The following is a 25,494-nucleotide window of genomic DNA, read 5'->3' on the forward strand; positions in this document are numbered from 1 at the left end:
TTAAAGTTAATTTATATAAGAGGGAAATAAGCTGTCTTTCTAAGACACTTTTGTTTTGGGTTTTTAAAAACTTCCAACTAAACTTAATGGTAGTAATTTTGTGCACAATTTCTTTAGAAATCCTTCCCAAATCCTGATGGCTGGGCTAGAAGTCTCTCTTCTGTGCTCTAATGTACCATGTGTGCCTTCATTAGAAAATTTACTCTATTATAATGATCTTTTTATATAAAACATTTTTGAGGACAGGATCAATGACTTATTCACATGTCATTCATCTTTACCTCATATTATACAAATGATAGTGTAAGTGCACATAATATGTGCTCAATACATAATTAAAGAATAGAAGATCAATTACCTGATCTAAAGTGCTAACATAGTACTGTAGAATGAGTTGTGCCCTAAGAAAATTTTGGTTCAAGATTATAGGGTACTCTATATAGTAGATGCTTAAAAAAAGTTTGTGGAGATGTTTGTTATGTCAATATACTCTGGTTTACCTTTCCTATGCTACTTAATTCAAATTTTTGTTCACTCACATATAGTAGTAGTGAATAATTTTCTGTTGAAGTCTTAGATGTGATCATAACTCATGAGAAGAATTTTTTATTTTTAGTATCTGTTATGCATTAATGGAATCTTTGTTCTGATCCTTTATAACAATTATCTAAAACTGATTTGGAGGTCTTAACCTTATGGAGAAAAAACTTGATGCCTCCAAATTCACATTCTGTTCTCTGATTTGGGGAATGAACATTTTAATACATTTTCAATGGGTTTTAAATGTAAGGCATTCAACTTATCATATGGCTAGTATAATTTTATCATTAGTTTATGACACATGTCTTATATTTTAAGAAAGGAACCACATATTTTCTTTGGTGTGTCTTATACCATGGTAACAACTATTGGCCTGGGGAAAATAATTATGTGGCAAATCAAGAGACCAGATACTAAAGACACCATTGTATTCCTTTTCTCCACAGGTCCTCTCCAACAGTAACTACGTGCTTTGTGTATCATTCTACTAGCAAAGCAAAAATTGGTAGGTGTTTGCCAAGTGGATTTACAGACTCCGTATTTTGCAATCTAAGAGAAGACTCCTCTGCAAATTGCTGCAATGTCTGTATCTAATCTATCATGGTGAGTAAACTTAAATGCAAATAAATATATATCAAGAGCAATATTATGTTAGAGTTGCACTGTCAGAAGTTGGACAGAAAGAGAACTTTGAAAATCTGGTTACCAGAGATTGTTGTCCTCTGTTAGGGTGAGGAGAGCCACCTACTATGAAAAGTTTGACACTTTCAGTACCATATCTGGGGACTCTGAAAAGAGTCCAAGCTTCATACTGAATCTCAGTGGGATGTAATCCTTTTCTTTCCAGTGTACCCTGGAAAAAAGGGTAGGTGGACAGTATTCTTCCAATGTTCCTTCCTACTGCTATCCTCTGTGATGTAGGACTAACAAGCTGTAAGTGAGGCTGGGAGAGGGGAATAGATTTACTTGTTAGCAACTCTTTTCTTTAGGCTTTCTATTTCCACAAATCCACCCAAATTAAACTGAATTGAACTCAAACATGGAAGAGAAAAATTCCCTTATGGATGCATATCTCTAAATAGCCACATTCTGAATAATCTTTGACTTTCAGTTCATGTTTACATGAAAAAAAGAAAAAGTGGAAAGCTACTTTTCTAGCAAATCATCTACTTTTCTATGGCAGTGAAGAACAATACTAGCAGAGATGAATTTGAAGCCATTTATTGAGCTTTGTTTTTGGTTTTTTAATTGTTTTAATTGTTTAGATGTACTGGGGTTTGAACTCAGGACTTCCTGCTTGCTAGGCTGGTACTTTTCCATTTGAGCCATGCCTCCAGCCCTTCTTTTTCTTTTTTGGCAGTACTAGAGTTTGAACTCAGGGCCTTGTGCTTTCCAGGCAAGAGTGCAACCAAATAAGTGATGTTTGTACAAATTAACAGCATCCAATACATGAATGTAAGAAAAATCTGGTAGTATCTTCCATTTCTTTAAGACTCCCATTTCATATTCTACTGGAAATGTAGATAGCATAAGATTAAAGAGTTGTTTCCTGATGTGACTTCAGGATACTCTGGTTTCTCTTCAGATTGTATAAGTCTTTCTTCTTTTACTAATTTGACTTCAGGGAAGTAATCTAAGAAATGCAAAACAAGCTACTGACTAATGTCACTTACACCTAGTTTAAAAATTATTAACTGTTAATTATTACAAAAGATTAACCTTTGTAATTCTTTCATATTTCCTAACATTTTCTGATCTACATGTTGGGGAGCATTTTCTTATACATATTTGAGTAAAGATGCCCAGAACCCATCAGTTCTTTACGGGAATCCTTCATGGAATCATATTAATTTAAAGAAATTAGTGTACTCCATAAGTTGGCTCTGTTTTGAAATCTAGAAACTAAGACATGAAAATGCTGATGGACATTGGAAAGAAAACTGGGTAAATGGATTAGTAATGGAAAGAAAGACATGTCACTTTAAGTGCATGGAAGTTTGGTTTGTTTGGCTAGGGCATCCTCTAACTGTTGTGGAAACTCCACGGATATCTAAATCAGCAGTGGATCTGATGATCAAATAATCATAACAAGGAATGTTCTGTGTTTCCAAAAAAGAGAGGAGGAGAGGGCACAGCTAACAGGATATACCTGTTAGTAAGGTGTATATCTGTCAGACACCAAATGTCTGCCTCTCAGGACAGCTTTTTTATGCCTGAAAGTTAAGAGTAATCCTGTCAGTGTTTATGATTCTTCTGAGCTCCACTTCTGCCAGGCTCCATGCTGCTTGGCTTTCTTGTTAATGCTGGCACTAAGCCTGTAGTCAAAATTCACTTCAGTCTGTGGACATTTTGATCTACTAACCATTGCATTGTATATAGTATCCAACCAGATCCATCCATTGATCTTAATTAAACTCTGAGCCTTAGTGTATGTATATGTGTGGGCTACTTATTGTGATTCCATATGTAACTAGGAATTTAGAAAATACAGGTTAAGAACTGGGTGCACAGCTCAAGTGGTAGAGCCCTGAACTCAAACCCCAGTACTGCCAAAAATAGAAAATAGAAATTAAGATACTTACATTTATTTATACAAGTATCCAAGCAATACTTTTAGCTTTTTAAAACTCAGTATAAGAAAGTTATTTTTTTACATATCTTTTAAAAAAATCTTTCTGCACCAGTAGTTGTGTGTATGACACTTGAAAATAGATATAAAATAATTTGACCCTCTCTTGTAGAATCTCAAAAATAAATGCAATTCAGGATACTTCTAGTTTCTAGGAAGCTGTAGTCTCAATCAGAAAATGAGAGCAGTAGGAATTGATTGTAATCATTCCATGGAGATATAAACAGATGTTTCATGAATCTTCCTGTTTAGTAATTACCAGAGGGAGACAATGATTTAGTTGAGACTGCTTGAGATAGAAGCAAAGGTACAAGCAGGAGCAGTTGCAGACATCCATAAGCAGGTGACAGGTTCAAGGATATGATCTACTGGAAAGAGTTGTTTCTGGTAGCAGAGATCATTAACAAGGGGCAGAAGAAAGCACAAAGTGAAAAGGGCTTTCCATCTGTGATACAAGAAGGAAAGGATGCCAACAAATGCTTCAAAAGATTTTCAGGGATTCCTTTCTAATAATAATCAATTTCCAATATTTCATATTTTATAGCATTATATGTAATTGAACACACTGTGTTTATAAAACTGATTTTTATAGTGTACAAACTAAGTCAATATTATCAAGTATGAATGTTTACATGGCACTTACCATCTAGCAGGCACATTTTTAGATACTTTGCAAATAGTAACCCACAAAAACCTCATGACAAGTTTCTCAAGGATATAATACATTAGAGTAGTTTTTAGTACCTAAATGGGAAAAATGAAGCACAGAAAACCAAGTAACTTTCCCTATAATAGGACATTACACAGCGAATTTGGCAAATGAATGAAGACAGCCTGGCTCTAACCAGTGCCCTGACCACTGTCTTCCCATGCAAAAGCCAAAACCCTTTCTATGTTCCTGCAGCCCCAGAGCACGTGCGTTCCCATTTCCAACCAGAAAGTTTTCCTTAATTTCCTCCAGTATGGCTATTCTGGGGCTTCTCCTGAAAGAAAGTGTCTGCACCTGGGCATGCTAGTAAGCGTTTAAAATAGTATGGGGGCGAGGAAACAGGTGATGAACCCTGAGGTGGGGGTGCAGATGAGGAGGTTGATATATTAGGAACTTCGTTGAAACTTATAAAACTATATAAAGTGAGCTCCCTAATCTATGAAACACAGACTTAGTTCCACTTGTTACATGAAAGTTCAGAAATGGTCAGATTTTTATCATATACAAAAGAGGTGTAGGGGAAAGAAATGAGCATTTTTTTTTCAACCGAAATAGCTATTCAGTTGCCTGTCTTAGGAGGCATGGATCAGTGGTAGACTGCCTGCTTTGCAAGTGCAAATCCCCAAGTTCAAGCCCCAGTTCACAAATAAATAAATAAGACAATGCAGTTACATATCTCAGAGAACCTTCTATACTAAGTCAAGTCTTTTCTACTCCTGTTGGCCCCACTATACCCTAGGCTCCCATAAATTTACTATTACTGTAACTCTGTTGACCAATACTTGAAGAGAAAGCCAAGTAAAGTCTTGACTAATTTTGTCAGATGTTATCCTTTGACCCCAGATTATTTTGCACCATTTTGTCTCCATACACTTCAGTGTTTTTGTCCCCGAAGTATCTTAAAGTCTGGAACCAGGCATAGGTAGAGGTAATTCAACCAGCGCCAAGTATGGGAGAAAGAAGTCACTGGATGTGAGTAAGAAACTAAGTAACCAGTCCTACCCATCTATATTAGTCACCATTCTCTGTCTTAAGCATAGTGATGCAATGTTTATTATAAGTAATGACTACTCTTAATTGAGCGCATATATTAGCCAGAGGACTAATAAGTAATTAAATGAGCCCGATTTCATGTAATAAGTGCTTTAAAAAGGTAAGTCTGGAATGTTTTTGGAAACAAAATGGATGTTTGTTTTTCAAATTAGGGAAGAAATGGCCCATTTTTCAGAAATACAAATACATTTCTTGTGTATATTCCTAAAAATAAAGAAGCATGCTAATTGCAAAGAGCCAAACAATTATAAAGCAGATATTAAAAATGACTTGAATCCTACATTCACAGAAAAACATTTTTAGAAATGTTGAAATATATAATTTTCTACATATATTCACTTTTTTCTTTTTTTGAAAAATGGACTCAACATACAGGATATTTGGCTATCTTCTGTTTTCACCCAACAGTTTCTGTGGCTATTGCACTATTTGATGGTTGTAGAGAGACATCATCATGTGTGAATGCCTTCACATTATATGAGAATAACATCATTTATTTCACCTGTCTAGGTTGGATCTTTCTTTGTCTTCTAAATTTCTTTTTCACTATGGTAAATACTTCTGCTATGAGAAAATATTATCCAAATATCGTGAGGACACAAAGAACTGTACTGTTTAGAGTACAATTGGGTCTTATTTTGTGCAGCTACCTGGATTGCTGACCTTAAGGTCCTGAAGAAAATAATGTATTCCTGAAAGCATGTCTTATCAATTCATCTCCTTTTCTTTATTTTAGGAAAGGATCATCATGTATACTAACCGTTTCACCAGATTTAATTCCTTATAAACATTGAGCAATGTGCTGTTAATTGTCTTAAAAAATTTACTTGTAGTTGGCTAATAGAATTTCATCAAAAGTAGGCAAAATATTGCTGTGAATATTTGGAGATGGGAAATAAAAATCTGTATTATTAGAGTATTGATTAAATTTACAAGTGGTGGCTTATAACTGAAAATGCTGCTATGCATGTTGGCAAGTTCAGTATTACTATAATAGGAGGTGAGAACTAATTTTAATGACCTTATTTATCCAAAAGTAATAATTCTTTAGAGAATTATTTCTTAGGTCTTAGGTTGAGAAAAATGCAAAATAAGAAACGTAGAAACTCTGTCATATTGTGAATATTAGATTATATATGTATACTCATATACATAATTTACATAATCTATAATATCTCACATTGCATATAACATTTATATGTAATTTCTTCTTTAATGTATAAATGAAGAAATCAATCATTCCATATTATTCTTTGGCACCTGCCAAAGAATAGAAATTCTGGAGACACAGAAGAATCTAGTTTATCCTAAGGACAGGGAGAGGAGAAATCAGGATCTTTCCTCAAAAGTTGCCATAGCCACTGTTCTGCAAACTTCTTCTATTTATGCAGCTAAGATTCAGCTTTCAGGGACATTACTAATGTACTTGTATTTGCAATGGCACAGGAAGTAGACAATTGAATTATTTATTTTGGGGAGGGATCAGAACCCAAAGGGGGAAATATAAGTAAGTAGAGACTTAAAGAGAACTTTTAACTCCAGTTTTACAGTAAAGGAGAAAAAGTAGGAGTTGTCAGTAGCTTGTTGTGGTAAAAGAGGATAGAGGCAGAAAGATTATACATAAATATAAAGGCAATACTTCTAATTACAACAACACAGCCACGCACTGGTGGCTCATGCTTGTAATCCTAGGTATTAGGAGGCAGAAATCAGGAGTATCATGGTTCAAAGCCAGCTTGAGGCAAATAGTTTGAGAGACCCTATCTCAAAAAAAGCCCTTCACAAAAAAGGACTGGTGGAGTGGCTCAAGGTGTAGGCCCTGAGTTCAATCCCTAATACCACAAAAACAAAACCAACCAACAAAATGAAAAAAAAAATAATACATGATATTAAAAGTTTAGTAGACAAGATAATATGAGTATTTTTCAGCATGGTCAGTGCATGCTGGATGAATGGCCATTTGGGCTCAGTGCATGCTGGATGAATGACCATTTGGGCTCTGGGAAGAGTGTGATTCGAGAGGCTAAAATCAAAGAATCTTCACATTAGGGTAGTGGTAATGAAAATAGGCAGCTAGTAGATGAGTAGAATATAGCAGAGAAGAAGAATAAGTTGAGTTTAGGGGAGAAAAAAGTAGTAGGAAGTATCCTAGGAGAAGAAAATAATAGAGAAATGGAAATCTGTCTCCCAAATTACACAAAATTTTAAAGACATGCAACTGTTTCCGTTAATGTAAATTTTCTGAATTCTGCAAAAATTTCAATGTCTTTATTAATAATAAGCTTTTTCAAATAGAAATTCTTTCATTATTAAAAATGACTCACTATTTTGATTTGGGATTGATATTTTAAGTAAATACATTATAGTTTTATAATTCTTAGCTATTTTTGGCTTTAAGTTATATGTCTTTAGAATAGCTTTTTAAAAATTAAGCATTTCTAGGAAACTTTTTGAATACTTACTCCTATATCTACCTCAAATTATTTTTCTTTGAAAAATCAAAAATTAGTAAAAGAGTATTTTTGTTTTTAAATCTTCATGTCAACTAGACATATAACACATCATTGAAGAGAATTGTTGTTAAGTTTTTGTCTGCCTAGAGGACCTTGCTATCTCAGGGAGTTAATGAGTATAGGGCTGAAGCTTAAATCCGTATAGGGACTTATTAAGTTCATTCCCTTTCATGGCCAAAGCTTTTACCTTAACCTTGACCTAGCCTTCCTTCCCAGGCTTAGTATTGGTCACAGTCACTACAAACAGTTGCTTGGTCATCACCAACTCACAACTAGCATTGGGGAAAATACAAGAACACTAAAATGAGGTGCTCTTTAGGGGTTGGCTATGGTGTCATGTATCATCTTTTCTTGTAAATATCATCCTCGTCAGAGTATAAGTGTAAACTTTGAAATCTGTTTTCTCTTCATTCCCAGGGGATACTTTCCTCTCTGTGAGAGAACTATCCTGAATAATAGCACCAATATTTCCTTAGACTCTATTTAGAGATTTAAAGAAAAATTACTTAGTTTGTTCCAAGAGTTGGAAGAAAGGCCAGAGTTTCTTAACACCAGTACTTTTTGGATTTGAAAAATTAAGATAAAACTCTGTAAATGATCTCTGAAGTACTTTTAATTATTAAAATCATTATGTAGGCTAAGGTTATATTATTTTCAGCATGATAAAATTGATTGTCAAAATTTAACAATCATTACCATCAACTCAGGTATGTATAAGCTATTGTGATGCAAATATACATTCTCCACCTTCTTGTTTGTTTTTTAGGTTGTATTTTTTTATTTCCTGTGTGCTGCGTTTTAATATTGTGAAGAGATTTAGTTTGCTTTAAAAGCTATTCTAGCTTAATTTAAAAAAACAACACTTTTCAACAATTTTGGGTGTTCACTAAAATAATTCACATCATTAATTTATACTTGGTTTTATGTTCTACTTTTAAGAGTCAGTTCATTGTTATGAGATTTGAGAATTATTGAAAGTTAGCTTGTGAATGAATAAAAATTTTAATATAATTGTTGCACAAGTAGAGAGGAGAGCTGGTATCATTTAATTTTATATAAATTGGCACTGTATGATTTTTATGTAAATTACAACTGTTTCTTATATTTATATTCAATGATTTCTTCATTCAACACATATTTTCAAATGCTTACAGTGTATAATTTTTGATGATGTAGTTAGAATAATGAATGAAACACACGTCCTTGTTCTCATTCTAGTGCTGAAGACAAACATGAATAGATAAATAAATACATACTATTATAAATATGTATGTGTATACTATCAGACAGATTGATTATATTGATTATATTTTAAGGAATAATCAAGCAGCATGCAGTAATAGAGTATGATGGTGGAGGATGGGATTGATAAAAAATTTAAGTCTTTCAGAGGAGGTAGCATTGAAGCAGAAAGGAACTCCATTTAAGAAAGGGAAGCAGGAAGGGCAGAGGCCCTGACATTGTGGTACCTGGTGTGTCTGAGGAACCATCGAGGAAGCCAGCATCCAGGAAAGCAGCTAGAAAGGGGAGAAAGGCCTAGGAACTGAGTTTAGAGAGGTGGTGGGGAAACACACAGGCCATGCTAAATGGATGGGACACTTTGTCTCATTTACCAGGTTACAGTTGAAATTTCATATAAAATATAAATTCAGTGATAGTATGAAAAGAGTTTTGTGAACAATCTTAACATGGTCTCGTTTCCAATTCTAAAGGGCCATTCTGTGACCTAAGATGTTTTTATTTTTTTTATTATTTTTTTTATTATTCATATGTGCATACAAGGCTTGGGTCATTTCTCCCCCCTGCCCCACCCCCTCCCTTACCACCCACTCTGCCCCCTCCCTCTCCCCCACCCCCTCAATACCCAGCAGAAACTATTTTGCCCTTATCTCTAATTTTGTTGTAGAGAGAGTATAAGCAATAATAGGAAGGAACAAGGGTTTTTGCTGGTTGAGATAAGGATAGCTATACAGGGAGTTGACTCACATTAATTTCCTGTGCGTGTGTGTTACCTTCTAGGTTAATTCTTTTTGATCTCACCTTTTCTCTAGTTCCTGGTCCCCTTTTCCTATTGGCCTCAGTTGCTTTTAAGGTATCTGCTTTAGTTTCTCTGAGTTAAGGGCAACAAATGCTAACTAATTTTTTAGGTGTCTTAACCTATCCTCACCCCTCCCTTGTGTGCTAAAGCTTTTATCCTGTGCTCAAAGTCCAATCCCCTTGTTGTGTTTGCCCTTGATCTAATGTCCACATATGAGGGAGAACATACAATTTTTGGTCTTTTGGGCCAGGCTAACCTCACTCAGAATGATGTTCTCCAATTCCATCCATTTACCAGCGAATGATAACATTTCATTCTTCTTCATGGCTGCATAAAATTCCATTGTGTATAGATACCACATTTTCTTAATCCATTCATCAGTAGTGGGCATCTTGGCTGTTTCCATAACTTGGCTATTGTGAATAGTGCTATAATGCATATTATATTTTTAATACAAACACTTAGAAATAAGATTAATGACATGTAATGAGAGAAAAAATAATGAGGTAATGAAAAAAAACCTTTTCCAGGATTACAATTAAGGACATAATATAAAAGAGAGTTCATCTATACAAACATTTTATATTGCATTAAGGATTTTACAGTAGTTGAATGCATGCTTTTGTGACTTGTGGAAATTGAGAATATATTGCTGTTTTCCAACTTGCATTTTAGTCTTACTGACAAATCTTCCTCAATCATAAACTCTAAGGTTATTTTCAATATGTAAGCATGAAATATGTAAACAATGAATTGTCTACTGCATACTGGTTGTTTAGTGTATGTGTGTAGACTCGATGAGGAAACAGGTATAATACAATATCTATCCAAGTGCTAATATATGTTGTAGGCAGAATGTTGGCATGAAATTACCAAATGTCACTTCTTAAAAAAAAATCATAGGTATTCCACACTTTTCATGACAAAGTATGGCTTCTTTGTGGTACTGGTTATAGCTGGAAATTAAGTTTTTTTATGTATTAACTTATTCAAATAAAAGTTGAAATTACAATGTTGATTCCCACCCTTCCCCCATCTGTCTTGGTGTGTGTGTGTCTGTGTGTGTGTGTGTAGGGAGTGTGCGTGTACTTGGTTCAATTGAGCCATAAAAATTGAAGTCTGGAATCTCTCTTCTACTGGGAATTATTTCAAACTGGCTCCAATCTATAGTAGTAATGCTAATGGTATATAATCCCAATTATAGAAGAAATCATTCATTGATATCTGTCACTTTTGTTTAACACTGTGAGTAGACAGAGAGGCCTAGTAGCCTAGAATGGGGTAAAATAATCTTAACAAGTGTATAAATATCCAGCCTATTTGAGTTTTCTTTATTAGACATGGGTAAATCACTGCCTGTATCAGAAGTCATGGCTAATATATCCTTCTTCAGGTAGACCTTTTCTACCTAATGTCTAAGAAGTACCTTCACAGGGGTACAATAACTTCTTTCCTGCTACTGTTTTATAATCATTTAATATTTATTTTTTACTTTTAAGTAATTGTATTTTGTTTATTGTATAGTATTAATATTTTCCTAATAATGGTTAAGAAACATTTTTAATATAGTCAAAATTAATTAATTGCTTAATACTGTTTTGACTTCCTAATACTATTCCTAAGTATTAAAAAATATCTATTTTTGTAATAACTAGGCTTGAGCCTTTGAATGTGTTTTAATTCTCCAGAATTTGAAAAGTTAAATGCTCTCACAATCACATTTATAGAGGTAATATAAATCATATCTGATGAGTTTAAACTGTTAATTATAAATATGAAGTTGAACTTGTGAGAATTTTCCTCTGATCTAGGTCTGTTTAGATAAATGGTGAATGATTTTAGCAATTTAGGACCTAAGTAGTCAGAGCAGCCAAGAAGCAGCAACAACAGACAGAATAATCTCTACTGACCGATGGTTTCCCAAAGGGCCAGGTGCACCAGGCCTCCTCCTTTCAATTGTGAGCTGGTAGTAGAAAGCTGAGACTCTGAGACATCCACCATCTTTTTGACTGATAAATTTCATGTAGGAGGGATATTATGTTCCAGGTGGTTTTCAGTTTAATGCACACTAGCTCAATAGACTCCTGCTGTAATCGAAAATTGGTTATACTCCAAAATTTGACAAAAAAAATTAGGTTAGGTTAGCTACTCTTTGGGTTTAGATTACTGATACAAAGTACTTTCATTACTATGACAAAAGAAATTAAAATTCAAACTAAGTGATGTCCCTAGGTGCATTTTGATTTAGATGTTTTCCCTGAGGTTTTTATAGTATCATAAAATTATATTTAGATACAGAATTGCATAGAATCAGTCTCATTGAAATTTTAATGATCTTTTTCAATCTATAATATTCCTTTTAGTGTTTTTATGCAAAACCAGCTAGATATGTGAAGTGGTTATAAATATCAAGCTATGAGAAGATTTAAAATGCATCAGTTAATTTGCTTGCATCATTCAAAAGCATTCATTATGTTTATTACTTCTAGGTTCTCATGAAATGACTAAGAGAAAGTAATTTTCCTTTAGAAAGGATTTGCTTGATACCCCTCCAGTTTTTCTTCTAATTCAGATTTTAGACATTTGGAGAATAAAAGCACTCATATGAAATGCTTGTTATATTTGGCAAACTATAAATGTTACCAATTGAAGTCATTGATCTATAGCTGTTAACCAACATACATATGAGGAGATATGTGAAACTTACCTTCTCAGTTAAAATATTAACTAAACATCTGAGCACTAGGACTGAGATAGGTTTATCCCATAATCCTGGCACCCATGCTCAACAGGTACTTTGTATTCATAAATGTCTATTTACCAGAGCCCTTAATCTAGTTCCCAGACAGCACTGGAATAGAGTGTATGTGTAGTGTGGGTTGAATATTTTGGGCTTTAACAAAAAGGAGTAGGAGGTGAAGTGATTTGTCTGCAATAAAATTATTCTGTCCATTGTATGCAGTGAAGTGCATGACACTGCAGGAAAGTAGCACAGCCACATGTGGGGCAATGCTGGGGCTGCTGAACCATTGGCCTACACAGAGTACAATAGGGTTCAGACACTGGAGGCCAATTACTGTGCAGCAATGCTCAAGTGACTGTCACCTCATTGTACTCCTCAGCCCCCTGAAAGTTAGACTTTATTGATCTCTTCCAGTTCTCCAGCATCAGTCTTGTGACCTGCCAATTCTATTTTGCTACCATGGCCTAAATCTTGTTATATGTTTTAAACTGAAGAGCTGGCCCATTCTGTACACTACTGATTCTGTCTTATATAATAGTTTTCTCTCCATCAAGTAATTATTTTACTGTTTCATTTATAATGTACAATATGGATCATATAACAGATTTGATATTTTATTATAATTATATATGAGCTAATAAGACAAGTTAGGCCAGCCACTGGTGGTTCACACCTATAATCCTAGCTACACAGAAGGCATAAATCAGTTAGCCAAAAGTATAATCACAAGAAAACTAAAGACTAATAATGAGAAACCATGAATGGTTTTTAGAATGTAGTCCCTAGGCTAGCAGACTTAGCATTGTCTGGGAACTTGATAAAGACTCTACTGCAGTCCTTCTGCATCAAGAATTCTGAGAGAGGGATCCTATAATCTGTGTTCTGTTGAGCTCTGCCGGTGATTCTGAAGCTTGCATAAGTTTGCAAAATCATCTCTGTTGAGTCTGCATTTATAGTACGACTGCCAAAAAAAAAAAAAAGATGGGCATAATTGATATGCAGATATTTCTGATAATATTAACAGTTTCACCTGTTTTTTTGACAGGAAGAGAACATTGTCAGCCTATAAGATCATGCTTTTTTTCCCATTAGTTGTGACAACTAATTGATATAAATAGTGGACCAATTTTTTGCTCAATGAGTTAAAAACAGTAAGCCTGGGTTTTTGATGTTCACAGTTCTGAAAGATGGATATTTATTGCTGGAGGCCATTCCTGCCCACTCTGGTTCTTGTGTATTTTTAAAAAATATAAGTACTTTATTGAGATAGAATATATAGGCCTGGCAATGTATCCATTTAAAATATGAAATTTAATAGCTTTTAATATAGTCACATGTTTTGTATCCATCACCACAATCCACTGTAGCATATGTTCATCATCCTCAAAAGAAATCCCCCACTCTTTAGCAATCTCATTTTCTACTTCTACCTATTTTCCTGCACCCGACCCAACTTTCCTTCCCCTCCATCTCATCCTAGGCAACCTCTATTTACTTTCTGTCTCTGGATTTGCCTATTCTGGATGTCTCCTATAAATAAAATCATATAATATGTAGTGTTATCTTCCTGGATTCAATGGCTGTACATTTTACCTTCTCACCTAGAGGGTGTGTTTCAATTTATCTAGAACTTGTTAATTTTAAACATTTATCCTACTTTTTGATTGACCTCATAGTTATACATTTTATGTAGTTAATCTATTGGATCTGAGAATTATCTCATTGTGGTTTCGATTTGTACTTCTGTGATGATTTATGAGGTTGAGCACCTTACATGTACTTATTGGAAATGAATTCCAAGAAGTGTTATTCAGAGCCTTTGTCCATATTTCAGTTGGACTATCTTTTCATTATGAAATTGCAAAATTTCTTTATGTATACTAGATGTAGATCTTCATCTGATACATGGTTTCATAGTAGTCTTTTGGATTAATATGAAGTATTAAATTATTCCTATAAATAGAGATTAATAACAGATTAAAATATGAATTTTCAGTGATATACAGGGTAGCAATGGTCACTGTTACAACAATTCAACATGAAATCTTACCTATTAAAGATGCAGGATGTTTAGTTGAGAGGCTTTTCCTGATTTGATCAGGAGATAGCTGGTGCAAAATTTTGAAGGAAAGCTTCTATAAACAGTGGATAGCTAAATGCCAGAAATAATTCAAACAGCATGAGAGCTAAATATAAATTGTTAAATTGTTAAATCTGTAAATGAGAAAACCAGTCATTGATGTCACAGGAGAACATTTTCCCTGGAATGATGGGCTAGAAGCATGATGCATTCCTCTTGTGAGGGAGGGAGAGGGGTACAGATGGACAAAGTATAGACTGGCTTCCATTAAGTTGGAATGTGGTCAGTAGGGGCGAGGGGGCTGGGAATGAGGTAGAATCATGTTCCAGGAAAAGGGAGGTCTTTAGGTTGGAAAAATTTGAGCATGCTTGAGGCATTGGAAAGGAAGTGTGTGGAGAGGGAAGAATCAAAAATATAAGAGAAGACAAGGGCTAAATCCCAGTAGTAGGCAGGATGGAATAGAAAACTCAGGCATACAGTACCATAATGTCAGTCAAATCACTTCTTGAAGTTCTCAGCCTTCCACAGTCAGATCTGAGAGCAAAAATGATGTATCTTTACAGTTCACGTGGGCATATCAGTCTGAATGAAGGTTCTAATCTCATCAAATCCTGTGCAATATATTTATCTGAAGTTTCAAATCATCCAGGTTGATTCATTCATTAAGAAATGTTCCTTATTACAGAATGCTGTATTATTGAAGTTTTTTTTTATAATGACATTTTACAGCTTGAGGCAAGCTTTTAATTACAAATATTCACCTATTGTCACTTCTGATTCAGCTTTTCCATTGCCTAAGTATGCTTCTAGTCATGCCACAATGCTAGCTTGCATATAGATGTCAGAAATGGTTAACAAAGATGATTTTTTAATAATGTATGGAACTGTGCACGGATAGCTCATGCCTGACATCCTAGCTACTTGGGAGGCTGAGATTGGGAGGATCATGGTTTAAGGCCAGCTTGGGCAAATGGTTTGCCAGAACCCATCTCCAAAATAATCAGAGCAAAATGGACTGGAGACGTGGCTTGAGTGATAGTGCCTGCTTTGCAAGCACAAAGCCCTGAGTTAAAAACCCTAGTCTCCCCTACTCCTCCCCAACGAAAATGTTATGGAAATCAGACTTTTAACTCAGCAGAAATCAGCAGACCCAGCTCTTAGTCTGGACTCTGCAGGTAACTAGTCCTTGGTCAAGTCACTTCTCACTAGACACTGTTTCTTCACTATAAAATCACTGATCAAAATAAAATACAGAGTTCCTTCCAGCTTTCTTAGTTTGTGGTCTTTATGTCAGCTTGACATTGAATTTTCTTTGTTTACCAATCAGGTCCCCATGACAAAAAAAAATTGCAGCATTCTGATTTATGAAACGCATAATGGACTATAATGTCTTATTTTTTCATTCCTGATCTAAATCTGTTGGAATTGTTCCAACAGAAATCCTGATAATCTTCCCTTCCTGTCCATGGATTCTTTCATACATAACTGTAATGTCGATCCAAAGCTGCTTAGTGGGCTGCCCCAGTCGCAGGCCTCCTAAGCATCAGTAGGATCTTGGCTTTGGCCTCTTTCTCATTTTGAACCATGATTCTGGTTACTGCACTCCCACTCCACAGCCCAGCTCTGCCACACAGTCAGAGCAATCTGACATTTTCTTTCCTCCAAATTTCCTGATCCAGGTCTCTGAACTACAGTGGGATTTTGCTTGTTTGTATTTGGGGGATTTTTCTTGGAGAGTGGATGGTCTCTGAGAATGTTTCTATGCAGCTATTATGCTGGTATCCTGTAATATAATCCTAATAATTTTTTTACTTGTCCTGGACGTTGGGTAATAATCACTGCTTTATATAAGAGAAAACTAAGGCTGATACAGTTTTGGAAGTAATTGAAAGAGTAATTGGAAGAAAATAGTTTGAACTTCTGGCAACTAACTTTCAAAGTGTTGGCTTACTTAGCATGTGCTTGTGTGTGTGTGCACTCATCTGAGCTTACATGGAAGGAAAAACTTAATCGATCCTTTATTTTTCCCTGGAAGCCTGGAGGGTGGGGAGGAGGGAGATTCAAAGTATGTGAGGATGGGTGATTAATAACTGTCTCTCTGGAGAGCTTGTTAATTTTACTTCAAGTTGTCCATTTTAATGAAATCATGTTTTCCCATTGCTAATAATAAATGATTATAAAGGCAGTTGTCATCCCTTGAGTTGCTTGTGAAATGAGGCAAGAACACTGTTGCTCAGTATTTTAATTTGGTTATAGAAAGAAGGATATCTTTAAATTTCTTTTTTTTTTATTTATTCACATATGCATACATTGTTTGGGTCATTTCTCCACCCTGCCGCTCTCCCCCACTCTTTAAATTTCTTTATGTAAAATTTTCATGCACTTTACATTGGTAACACCATTGGTTTCTATATATCTAAATTTATTTTCAGTACCTGTAATAGGCTATGCTGTATTAATTTAGAAATGTGTTATTGATGACATGTGTTACATCCTCTAGGCAAGTACAGAATTACATTAAAATGAAGCATCGCTTATTAACCCAATGTGTGCCATTGTCATTGCATCATCTGAAATACTGCACTATGAAGAAATGGATGCAATGGTGACAAATCTGTTAGAATTATCTTGAACTTGATTGATAAATCAAAGGGGAAAAGCATTGCTTTCCTAATGGAGGTTAGAAGTTCAGCACGTACTAAGTACACACTTGGTGAAAAGATAAACAGAAGACCAAGACTGAAACTCATGCTTTCTATAGCCCACAGAGTGATGGACAGATATATAATTGGATTTTAAATACTGTGCCATAAAAATTACCTTCATTTAGTTTAAACTATTCACCTAAAGGGTCTGCACACTTATATGAACCAGGTTAATGCTGTGCCTAAGCAGAATTCCTTTATTATGTGGCACTTATAAATATATATACATATGCATATATGTGTATATATATATATATATATATATATATATATGTAGCGTGATATATATCACTCACATTAATGTAATGTACTGTAATGCAATATAGTATAGTACAGTATAATACAACATAATAATCACCTATCACCCATAAAAACTGCACAATGAGAAATACTTGGCATAATAAGGAAAAGATATAAGGACTTTATTTGTCCTTAAAGTCCACATAAACCTGATGTTTAACTTTTAAAACTGGTGACACTGATAGAAGTATGGAGCAACAACAAAGGCAAGGGAGATGGCTTCATCTGCCTGTTGCCATATTAGTTGAATTTTAGGGAGAGTATGGTGCTCATCCTAACTGCCATGTTAGAGAAGAAACTGAAAAAATGAAGCCTCTCTTTAAGAAGTAAATATAAATAGAATTGTATCTCATAGGATGTTTTCATTAAAAAGTGCTAGTTGATTAAGAGCAGTTGGAGTCTGATGGGATTATTAATGATACCAAATGCGTTTAGTGCATTAGGAATACTGATTGTCACTTCACAGATATTAAAATAGGCACAGAGAAGGTACTGAACTTCCCTGAGACCATATCTCAGGAAGACAGAGAGCATAAGTCCTCTCCTCAGTGACGGTTGTCATGCTGTCACAGGTAAACAACTAATATCTTAATAGCACTGTCCCAGGTCTGCAATGCTTTGTATGAGAACAAAGAGTGGTTTCTTGGAGAATCAGGATGCAGAACTAGCTGTGGGGTTAAGTTTGGCAGACAGATTCCAAGCATAAGTGAAAGAATTTTCTAACAAGCAGATATGCTGAAAAAAATGACAGGAGTAACTGCTTAAGGTACATTCAAAATCAGGGAAGGCTCTTTTCTTTGATCTAAATATTAAGACTTGTCAAAAGCTTTTGTTGTTGTTGTTGTTTTACTGTCTTAAATACTTGCCACAAAGGAATATTAAAGAACATTTTATTATTTCCCATGCTTATTCCAGGATGGAGTCTTTTTTTTTTTTTTTCAGAGAAGGAACCTAGAGATTGTGTTCAGAAATCAGTGTAAACCTCCCAGGGCAGGACATTGCAGATTCTTCAAAAAGAAAAGGTGTCTAAAAGTGATCATTACTTTTCCTGAGGTGACAGTTATAGTCTGTGACAAATACCTAATTTGAGACAGGTTAATGACAATTTCTTTTGTTTCTTTATTAGCAACATTACAGAAGCAAGCTAGAAAAAGACTAAAGAGGAAATTCCCATTGATATTTTGCAAATATCCTATGGTCTATTTGTTACAATTCATATAAACTATCTTCTGGTGGAGATACAAATAGAACTTAATTCAGTTTAGATAATATTTTTAAAAGCCGTATTTCCTTATTAACGGCTAGAATGCTCAGTATGTGACAATGTTGCAACCACTTTACCTTTTAATGTCCTTCATCTTAACACCAACCTGAGTTAAGAATTAACAAATATTTACTCTTTATGATAAAATAAATGCACAGAGTAGGTAACTATCCAAAGTCACACAGGGAGTGGGTGTCTGAGATATGCCTTGAACCCTAGCAGTCTTGCTCCAAGGCCTCTACATGTAATTAGGTATCCTATGTCTTCCTGCTGTCTGGTTGGTTTTACAGGGAGAAGCAAACTTAATTGTGTAGTGAGTTTGTGGGTCTCACTTGATACCACTCTATCCCCATTATATTCTGTCTTCCTGTACTCCAGAGGCTGGGAACTCAAAAGGCATCCTTTTCAAGGCTCCCCTACCACTAGACTTCCACCTGTGCACTAGACTCGGCCAGGCACATTCAGTCAACTAAGTCTCAGAGTGTGGACACAAGGCACAGACGTGGCAGCAAAGGCAAGTGCTTGACAATCTAGTCTGGCTTCAGAGCTGCTGAGCAGGGACTGGCAGCAGAAAGTTTTCCTCTAGAACATTCTTGTGGCATAGTTGTAAACTTCTATTTCTGTTTAAGATGGCTAGGTTGCACTTGCTGGTCAAAGTGGAGGGCTCCAAACTTATAAATGGATGCTAGTCCAAAGGTCTCTGTGACCATTGGTATCCCTCCAGTATTGGACAGTTGGACTAGAAGGTCCAGCTCATGCTTAAAATTCACTAAATTCTCTGATGGAGAAGGCCTATAATGGGACAGAGTAAAGGTTCTTTATATACTCATTTAAGCCAGTTTTACCATAGAGGTAATCTTTTCCATCCTTGAGTTAGTCATCTCACAAGAGGCCTTACATTTCTGGGAGATAATGTATCTCTGGAAAAAAATATACTGTGTTGAAGAATGATAAAGCCAAATTAATGAAGGATGGTCTAAAAAATCATTGCTTGTCATTTGTATATCATCAATTCTGGAGAAGTAATAATGGAATGTGGATTTCTGTCATCCCTATCTTACTTTTATTTGCTTATCCTGCCATTTCCTGCCCTCCAACTCAAAGGGAAGATGGAAATTGTCCTGGTCCTGGGCTTTGAAGTAAGGCATCCCTAGAAGGGAACAATCTCTGCAAAAGGTGGATGTTTTTGAGACAGGGAATTTACAAGTTTAGCTGGGGTGAGAGAAAATACAGAGAAAAGGGTTTTCCTCTTTTCTTTTCGGTTGGGGAGAGGAGCTTTGAAAAGGTAAGAGGGTCTTCCATTATGTGTCAATTTTTTAACAGACTTGAAATCAGACTTCTTAAATATTAATATGAAATTTTTAAATGGAAAGAGAAAATAGAAAGAATAGTTGTGAAGCTGCTCAGTTATCCAGCAATGAGGAACAACCACTTGAAATACGCAGCTCCAAATCAAAAGGACAGGAATGTGTGTCTAAGACATTGTTATGGAAGTTAAAACAAAAAAAAGAGCTTAAAAAGGATGGGAAGTGCCATGCCTATAGATAGAATAAAGATGTGTAAAGCTCCTGAATTTGAAGGTTAGTGATCTTTGGAAGCATAATTTCAAATATAAGTTCAGAGTGGGGAGAAGATGACAAGGAGCAGAGGACAGAGCTATTCACAGATCACTCATTCTTTTTAGTTGATGGTTAATGAAAGATTGGAAATAAAAGCACTAAATATCCTAAAGCTGCTGGGAATCACATCGCCACTCCCTGTCCCCAACCAGACAAAGCTATGTTTTCTAGACTACATTAGGAGGAGCCCCGGCTGCTGTTTTCGTGAGTCTAGTGAAAGAAGTCATTCTTTTGAGATTTTTGGGCATTTCTGTAAAGTTATTTGTCTAGTTTTAACTTCTGCTTTTATTTTACTTATAAATCTTTGTAAAAATGACACCATGTAGGCTTTGGAATATTTATCTGGTAATGGAACACACCAAGGGTCATTAGTGGAGCTCAAAATAACTTTTGTCTTTTCCCTCATGGAAAATGTTAAGAAAGAATAAAAGAGCACTTCAAGTCTAGAGCTGTGTCTCTCCTAGAATTTAATTTTAAGTGGATTATTGGAGGACACATGGTATGTACCAGGCATACAAGTGCACTCAATTTTCCAAGTAATGAGATTGCTCAGAAGGTGTTCATTATGATCTAACATGTGAGTAGCATGCATCAGATTGCTACTAAGCTGGTGACTTAGGAGCTCTACATTCACTTAGAATAACACCTTATTTATCTTAAGGTAATTTATTTTGCAACATTAGCCATCCTAGAATACACTAAGGACAGGAATCAAGGATTAAATTCTCTTCCATTCTAAAATAGATACAGCGAAGTTTGGTGTCTGAAGCCCATGTACTTTCCTTGGGTTAAACACTCAGGCAAACATGTTTATGGTAGCTCCAATATTAGAAAGTTTAGATTGTGGCTTCTCAGACCACAGCCAATTAGAAGCAACAAAGGGGGAGGAGATGGTGGCAGTAGGAACCATAATGACTTCATCGAGAAGTAAAAGCCTGCAGTTTCACTTTAGAAGTAGATGAAAGAGATATCATTCTTATTTCCTCATTCTGAGGACAAGTCACTTTCAGGCCCAGATAGAAATAAAATCTTGGCTACCTTCTTAAGTACTGGAACAGTGATGTCTCCACCTATCCCTGCACATTTGGGTCAGTCTTTCAATGACCTTGTAACCCTTGCTTTTGGCCCGATACTGCTATTATCCCAAAGTTTCCTGGGACTTTAAATTGATCTTCAATAGCAAAACCCTTAAAAAGTTCCACATTTTGCTTTCTTGTAATTTGAGGTTCATTCTTTGGGTGTTAAAAGATGTCCTTTTTTCCCCTCAAAATCCCTTTGTTCTCACCCATTTCAGAGGAGTTTCTTCATGGGATAGCCTCAAACTCAGATACTAAGCATTTGCTTCTGAAGTGTGTACAGTAGGGGGATGGCAGCGATCACTTAGTGGCCTTGAGAAACTAAGATTTAGCTATGAAGTGCTTAATCTAGACTTGTTCGCCCTCCTCATCCTTTTAATAAGAAATGAAGAATCATAGTAGTCCAGAGCCTTAGTGAGACAAACATGTTTCCAAACCTCAAATACTCTTCGGGGCATTATACCTGCTTTATACCACGAGTAATAATTTATGTTGGCTAATGATGAGTCTGAATCATTATGAAAATGTTAGATTAACCAATCAATTTAATTGAGCAATACATGTTATGTACAAAAAAAAGCAAGGAAGAAAATGCCATGAAAATCTTTGACACTAGGAAGGTAGCTTTTGGTTACTTTTTGTTGTTGTTGTTTATTCATATGTGCAAACAATATTTGGGTCATTTCTCCCCTCTACCCCCGTCCCCTCTCTTTCCTTCCCCCCTCCCCCCCCTCACCCCCTCGCTTCCAGGCAGAAACTGTTCTGCCCTTATCTCTAATTTTGTTGAATAGAGAATATAAACAATAATAAGAAGGACAAAGCATTTTTGCTAGTTGAGATAAGGATAGCTATACAGGGAGATTCCTCGCATTGCTTCCATGTACATGTGTTATATTCTAAGTTGATTCTTCTCGAACTGATCATTTCTCTAGTTCCTGATCCCCTTCTCCTATTGGCCTCTGTCGCTTTAAAGTTTCTGCATTAGTTCCTTTGCACTGAGGACATCAAATACTATCATGTTTTTTGGTTACTTATGAAAGTTAAAATTCTGTGAAACACCCATGTACTGTTGTTGCTCTGCAAACAAAGATGTTGTTGCATCTTTGTATTTGATTGTTTTCTCATAAGAAAATAGGTTTTAACTAATAAGCTTGAATGTTTTCTACCTACCAATCCTACTTTGCATATATAAATACAGCCTAAATAAGTATTTAAATGACATCTTAATTGTTACTTGTTAATTTCTTCGTGGTGCTGTAGATCAAACTTGGCCTTATGTATGCTAGGCAAATGCTCTATTACTGAAAAACTCCATAGTCCTTAAGTAATATTTAAAAAAATCACAGTTCAGTAATTAATTAGATGATCCATATGTTTGGAAAGCAGGTAAGAGGCTGGTTATCCCATTTCCCATTTTTTTTAAATATAGGCTGACTTACTAGAATTGAATTTACCTCCTGAAAAAAGCATAGGGTTAACTTTATAAAACTGATACTACATATTTGATAACACATGCCTCCAGATTTAACAGAAAGACAAGTATTTGGGAATCACTGCCTTTGGGATATGGATTATCTTCTTTTGTTCTTGTATTTTAAATCTGTCCATCATGACTATAAGCCATAATTACAGAATTCATCTTTTTTCCTTTCATGATTTTTGCTTAATTATAATTTTTGCTTCAGTAGGGTTATGTGCCACTTTTAGCCTTTAATTTCAAAAGAAGTAATATACATTCATTAAATTGTTCCTCTATGATAAGAAAACTGAGGTTTTACATATTGATTTATTCATCAATATTTGAGCGTCTGTTTTGTGCCAGTTCCAGAGACAGTACTGGGGACAGTTTAACGGACAAAACTACCAGCCTTTCTGGAACTTACATCTGTGGTAGGGCAGGGATGGAATAATATTTTACACTAATAAAATGCTTTATGTGTGCCAAGCACTATTTGAACACTTCCCATATATTAATTCAGCTAATACTTCACAGCATCTTTCAAATAACAATGTTATTTGTTATATTTCAAATAACTATTGTTATTCCCCATTCTATGAAGAAACAGATTCAGAGAGGTCAAGTAATTTTTCCTTGGTCACACAGCAAGTTAGTGCTAGGGCAAGGTTTCAAATCCAGGCAGTTTGACTCCAGTGCTGTACACTTATAATCATTGAATGTGTTGTATACCTGTGTTTTGATTCTGCAGAAAATTTTAAATCATAGCAATAGGTGCAAAATAAATTATTCAGTAGAGAAATTTTACTTTTAAAAATCAAATGGGTAATTTGCTAATGGTAACAGTAATAAAATAATTTATCACTTCAATTCCAGAAAATTTCAGTTTTTCTATCAGTCAGTATGTACTGATTGCCCAAGAAGAATCACACACAAGTCCCTCCAACCTAGCCTTATGTTACTGATTAACTAGAATTTCAATGACCAGTCTCCTGAAAGTCCAGGTTTAGTAGCTTCACTTGAGATTGATCCATTCATATTTCTCAGGATTATTGTCTTTCCTGCTGACTAACAAGGATCAAGAGGAACATGAACAAAATTATGAAGTCAGTGGATTTTTGGGTCCCCCATGCTCCCTACTGGGTGCGTACTGCCTCGTTTGTTACCACTCCTTAGAAACTCCAGGATATCCCCGAGCACTTCCTCTCATGGTGGTTATTGTTCGTCTCTCTGGTACAAGTCTTTCTATCCCACACTGAGCATGCCCTTCATATCCCCAGCCCTTCAGGACTACTCATCACTGTAGAAGTAAGAATTGATCAATTCATAGTCTAATGTCTCATACACGCCTTTTTGGGCTTCCCATTTAAATTTGTCATAGGAGGTACTGAGAGAATGCCTTCATCCTAGGGAATCTAGAGGGCCCCAAATAATAGTCTCTGCAGTCTACCAACTCTGTACCTGTGATTCTGTTTTTTGAGCAAGAATGGAAAACTACTGTTATTACGTTAGTGTTTTGCTTAGGTTTGTTGTTAGTTTCTTATGAGGTTTGCCTTTGAAAACAAAGTAGAAACTTAAAAGATATGAACACTGAGATTGGCTTAAAAATAATTGGAGTTGGGAAAGGTAAAGGGAGTTATACACAAATCCGGCTTGGCCATGTGTTCATAACTGTTGAGGCTGTGTAATGAGTTATTACAGGATGAATCATATAACTCTCTACCCTTGTATATATTTGACACTTTTCCATAATTACAAGTTTTTAGAAGATGCAGAGATTATATTTGCTGAAAATCATTTAGCGAAAGTCATTTAGTATCTGATTCTGTCAGGGTTAATATAGAACATGCAATTTTGAACACATAGAGCTAAGAATTTGCAAAGTGCATATGGTAGTACAAATAAATAGTGAACCATCTTCATAAAAAATGGTAGCAATGTTCCATGACCAGGATATACATTTCATGACTTCAGTCATGATGGAAAAATGTGTCCATTGCTTAAAATATTTTTTTGAATAAAGAGTACTGAGATGTAAGCAATAAAAATGTGCTGTATTTAAAAAGGGATTTCAAGTGTGGGTATCTTTAGTTCTTAATACATCAAAACAAATGTTTGTTAATTGTTTGGAGATTTTTAACCATTGCTTTTTTCCCACTAAGCAGTAATATATTTGTGCATTCTTTTGAAATATGCAACCTCAGAATTTTTTTTTCAAAGCATAGAATCTACTTTTAGACTCCTGGTTGTCTTCTTCCTTTTTAGTGCTTTTCCAAATACTATTTCTGATGGCTAAAGTAATACATTTGCGAAAGGGGAAAAATTTAAATATAGAAAGTTTTGGAGAACAAAAAATGAACCTACAAATCTATAACCCACAGATAGCCATCAAAACATTGAAGGCAGTGGCCGTACTGTTCCTTGGCACTAACCCAGAAAGCTATGGAGATGTTAACTGGAATGTCTACATGATACCTCAAAGGATGTCCAGCCTCAGCAAATAGTTTCTTGCACAAAGCATGACATACAAGTGTCATTGAAAAGAACAAGGCACTGCTCACTAACCTATGAGCAAGGGTCATGGATAACATCAGGCCCCCAGATGTTCTGCTGCTATGTGAGGATTCAGAACTTTTGAACAGACAATGGATGCCCAGCCCTGGTTTCACCATTGCACGGAGACCTTCATAAACATAGGAAATCCTCACCCCACTCATGTGGTTGGTGGACCAGAGGATGGTTCCACTCTCTCTGTTGGAGAGGAATGGA

At 35.4% G+C, this 25,494-nt stretch overlaps 1 protein-coding gene across 6 annotated transcripts in view; it reads left to right on the plus strand.

Moving 5' to 3' along the window:
- The first annotated feature begins 986 nt into the window (after positions 1-986).
- The window catches only part of Oxr1 (oxidation resistance 1), a 365,513-nt gene continuing 341,005 nt past the window's right edge, over positions 987-25,494 (plus strand). For all 6 annotated transcript variants that reach the window (XM_074069038.1, XM_074069041.1, XM_074069039.1 and 3 more), the window contains exon 1: positions 987-1,143. In XM_074069038.1, coding sequence (XP_073925139.1) covers positions 1,121-1,143 — 23 coding nt within the window. In that variant the 5' untranslated portion in view covers positions 987-1,120. The remainder of the gene's footprint in view (positions 1,144-25,494) is intronic.

Source organism: Castor canadensis, chromosome 3 (assembly GCF_047511655.1).
Source record: "Castor canadensis chromosome 3, mCasCan1.hap1v2, whole genome shotgun sequence".
Classification (NCBI taxonomy): Eukaryota; Metazoa; Chordata; class Mammalia; order Rodentia; family Castoridae; genus Castor; species Castor canadensis.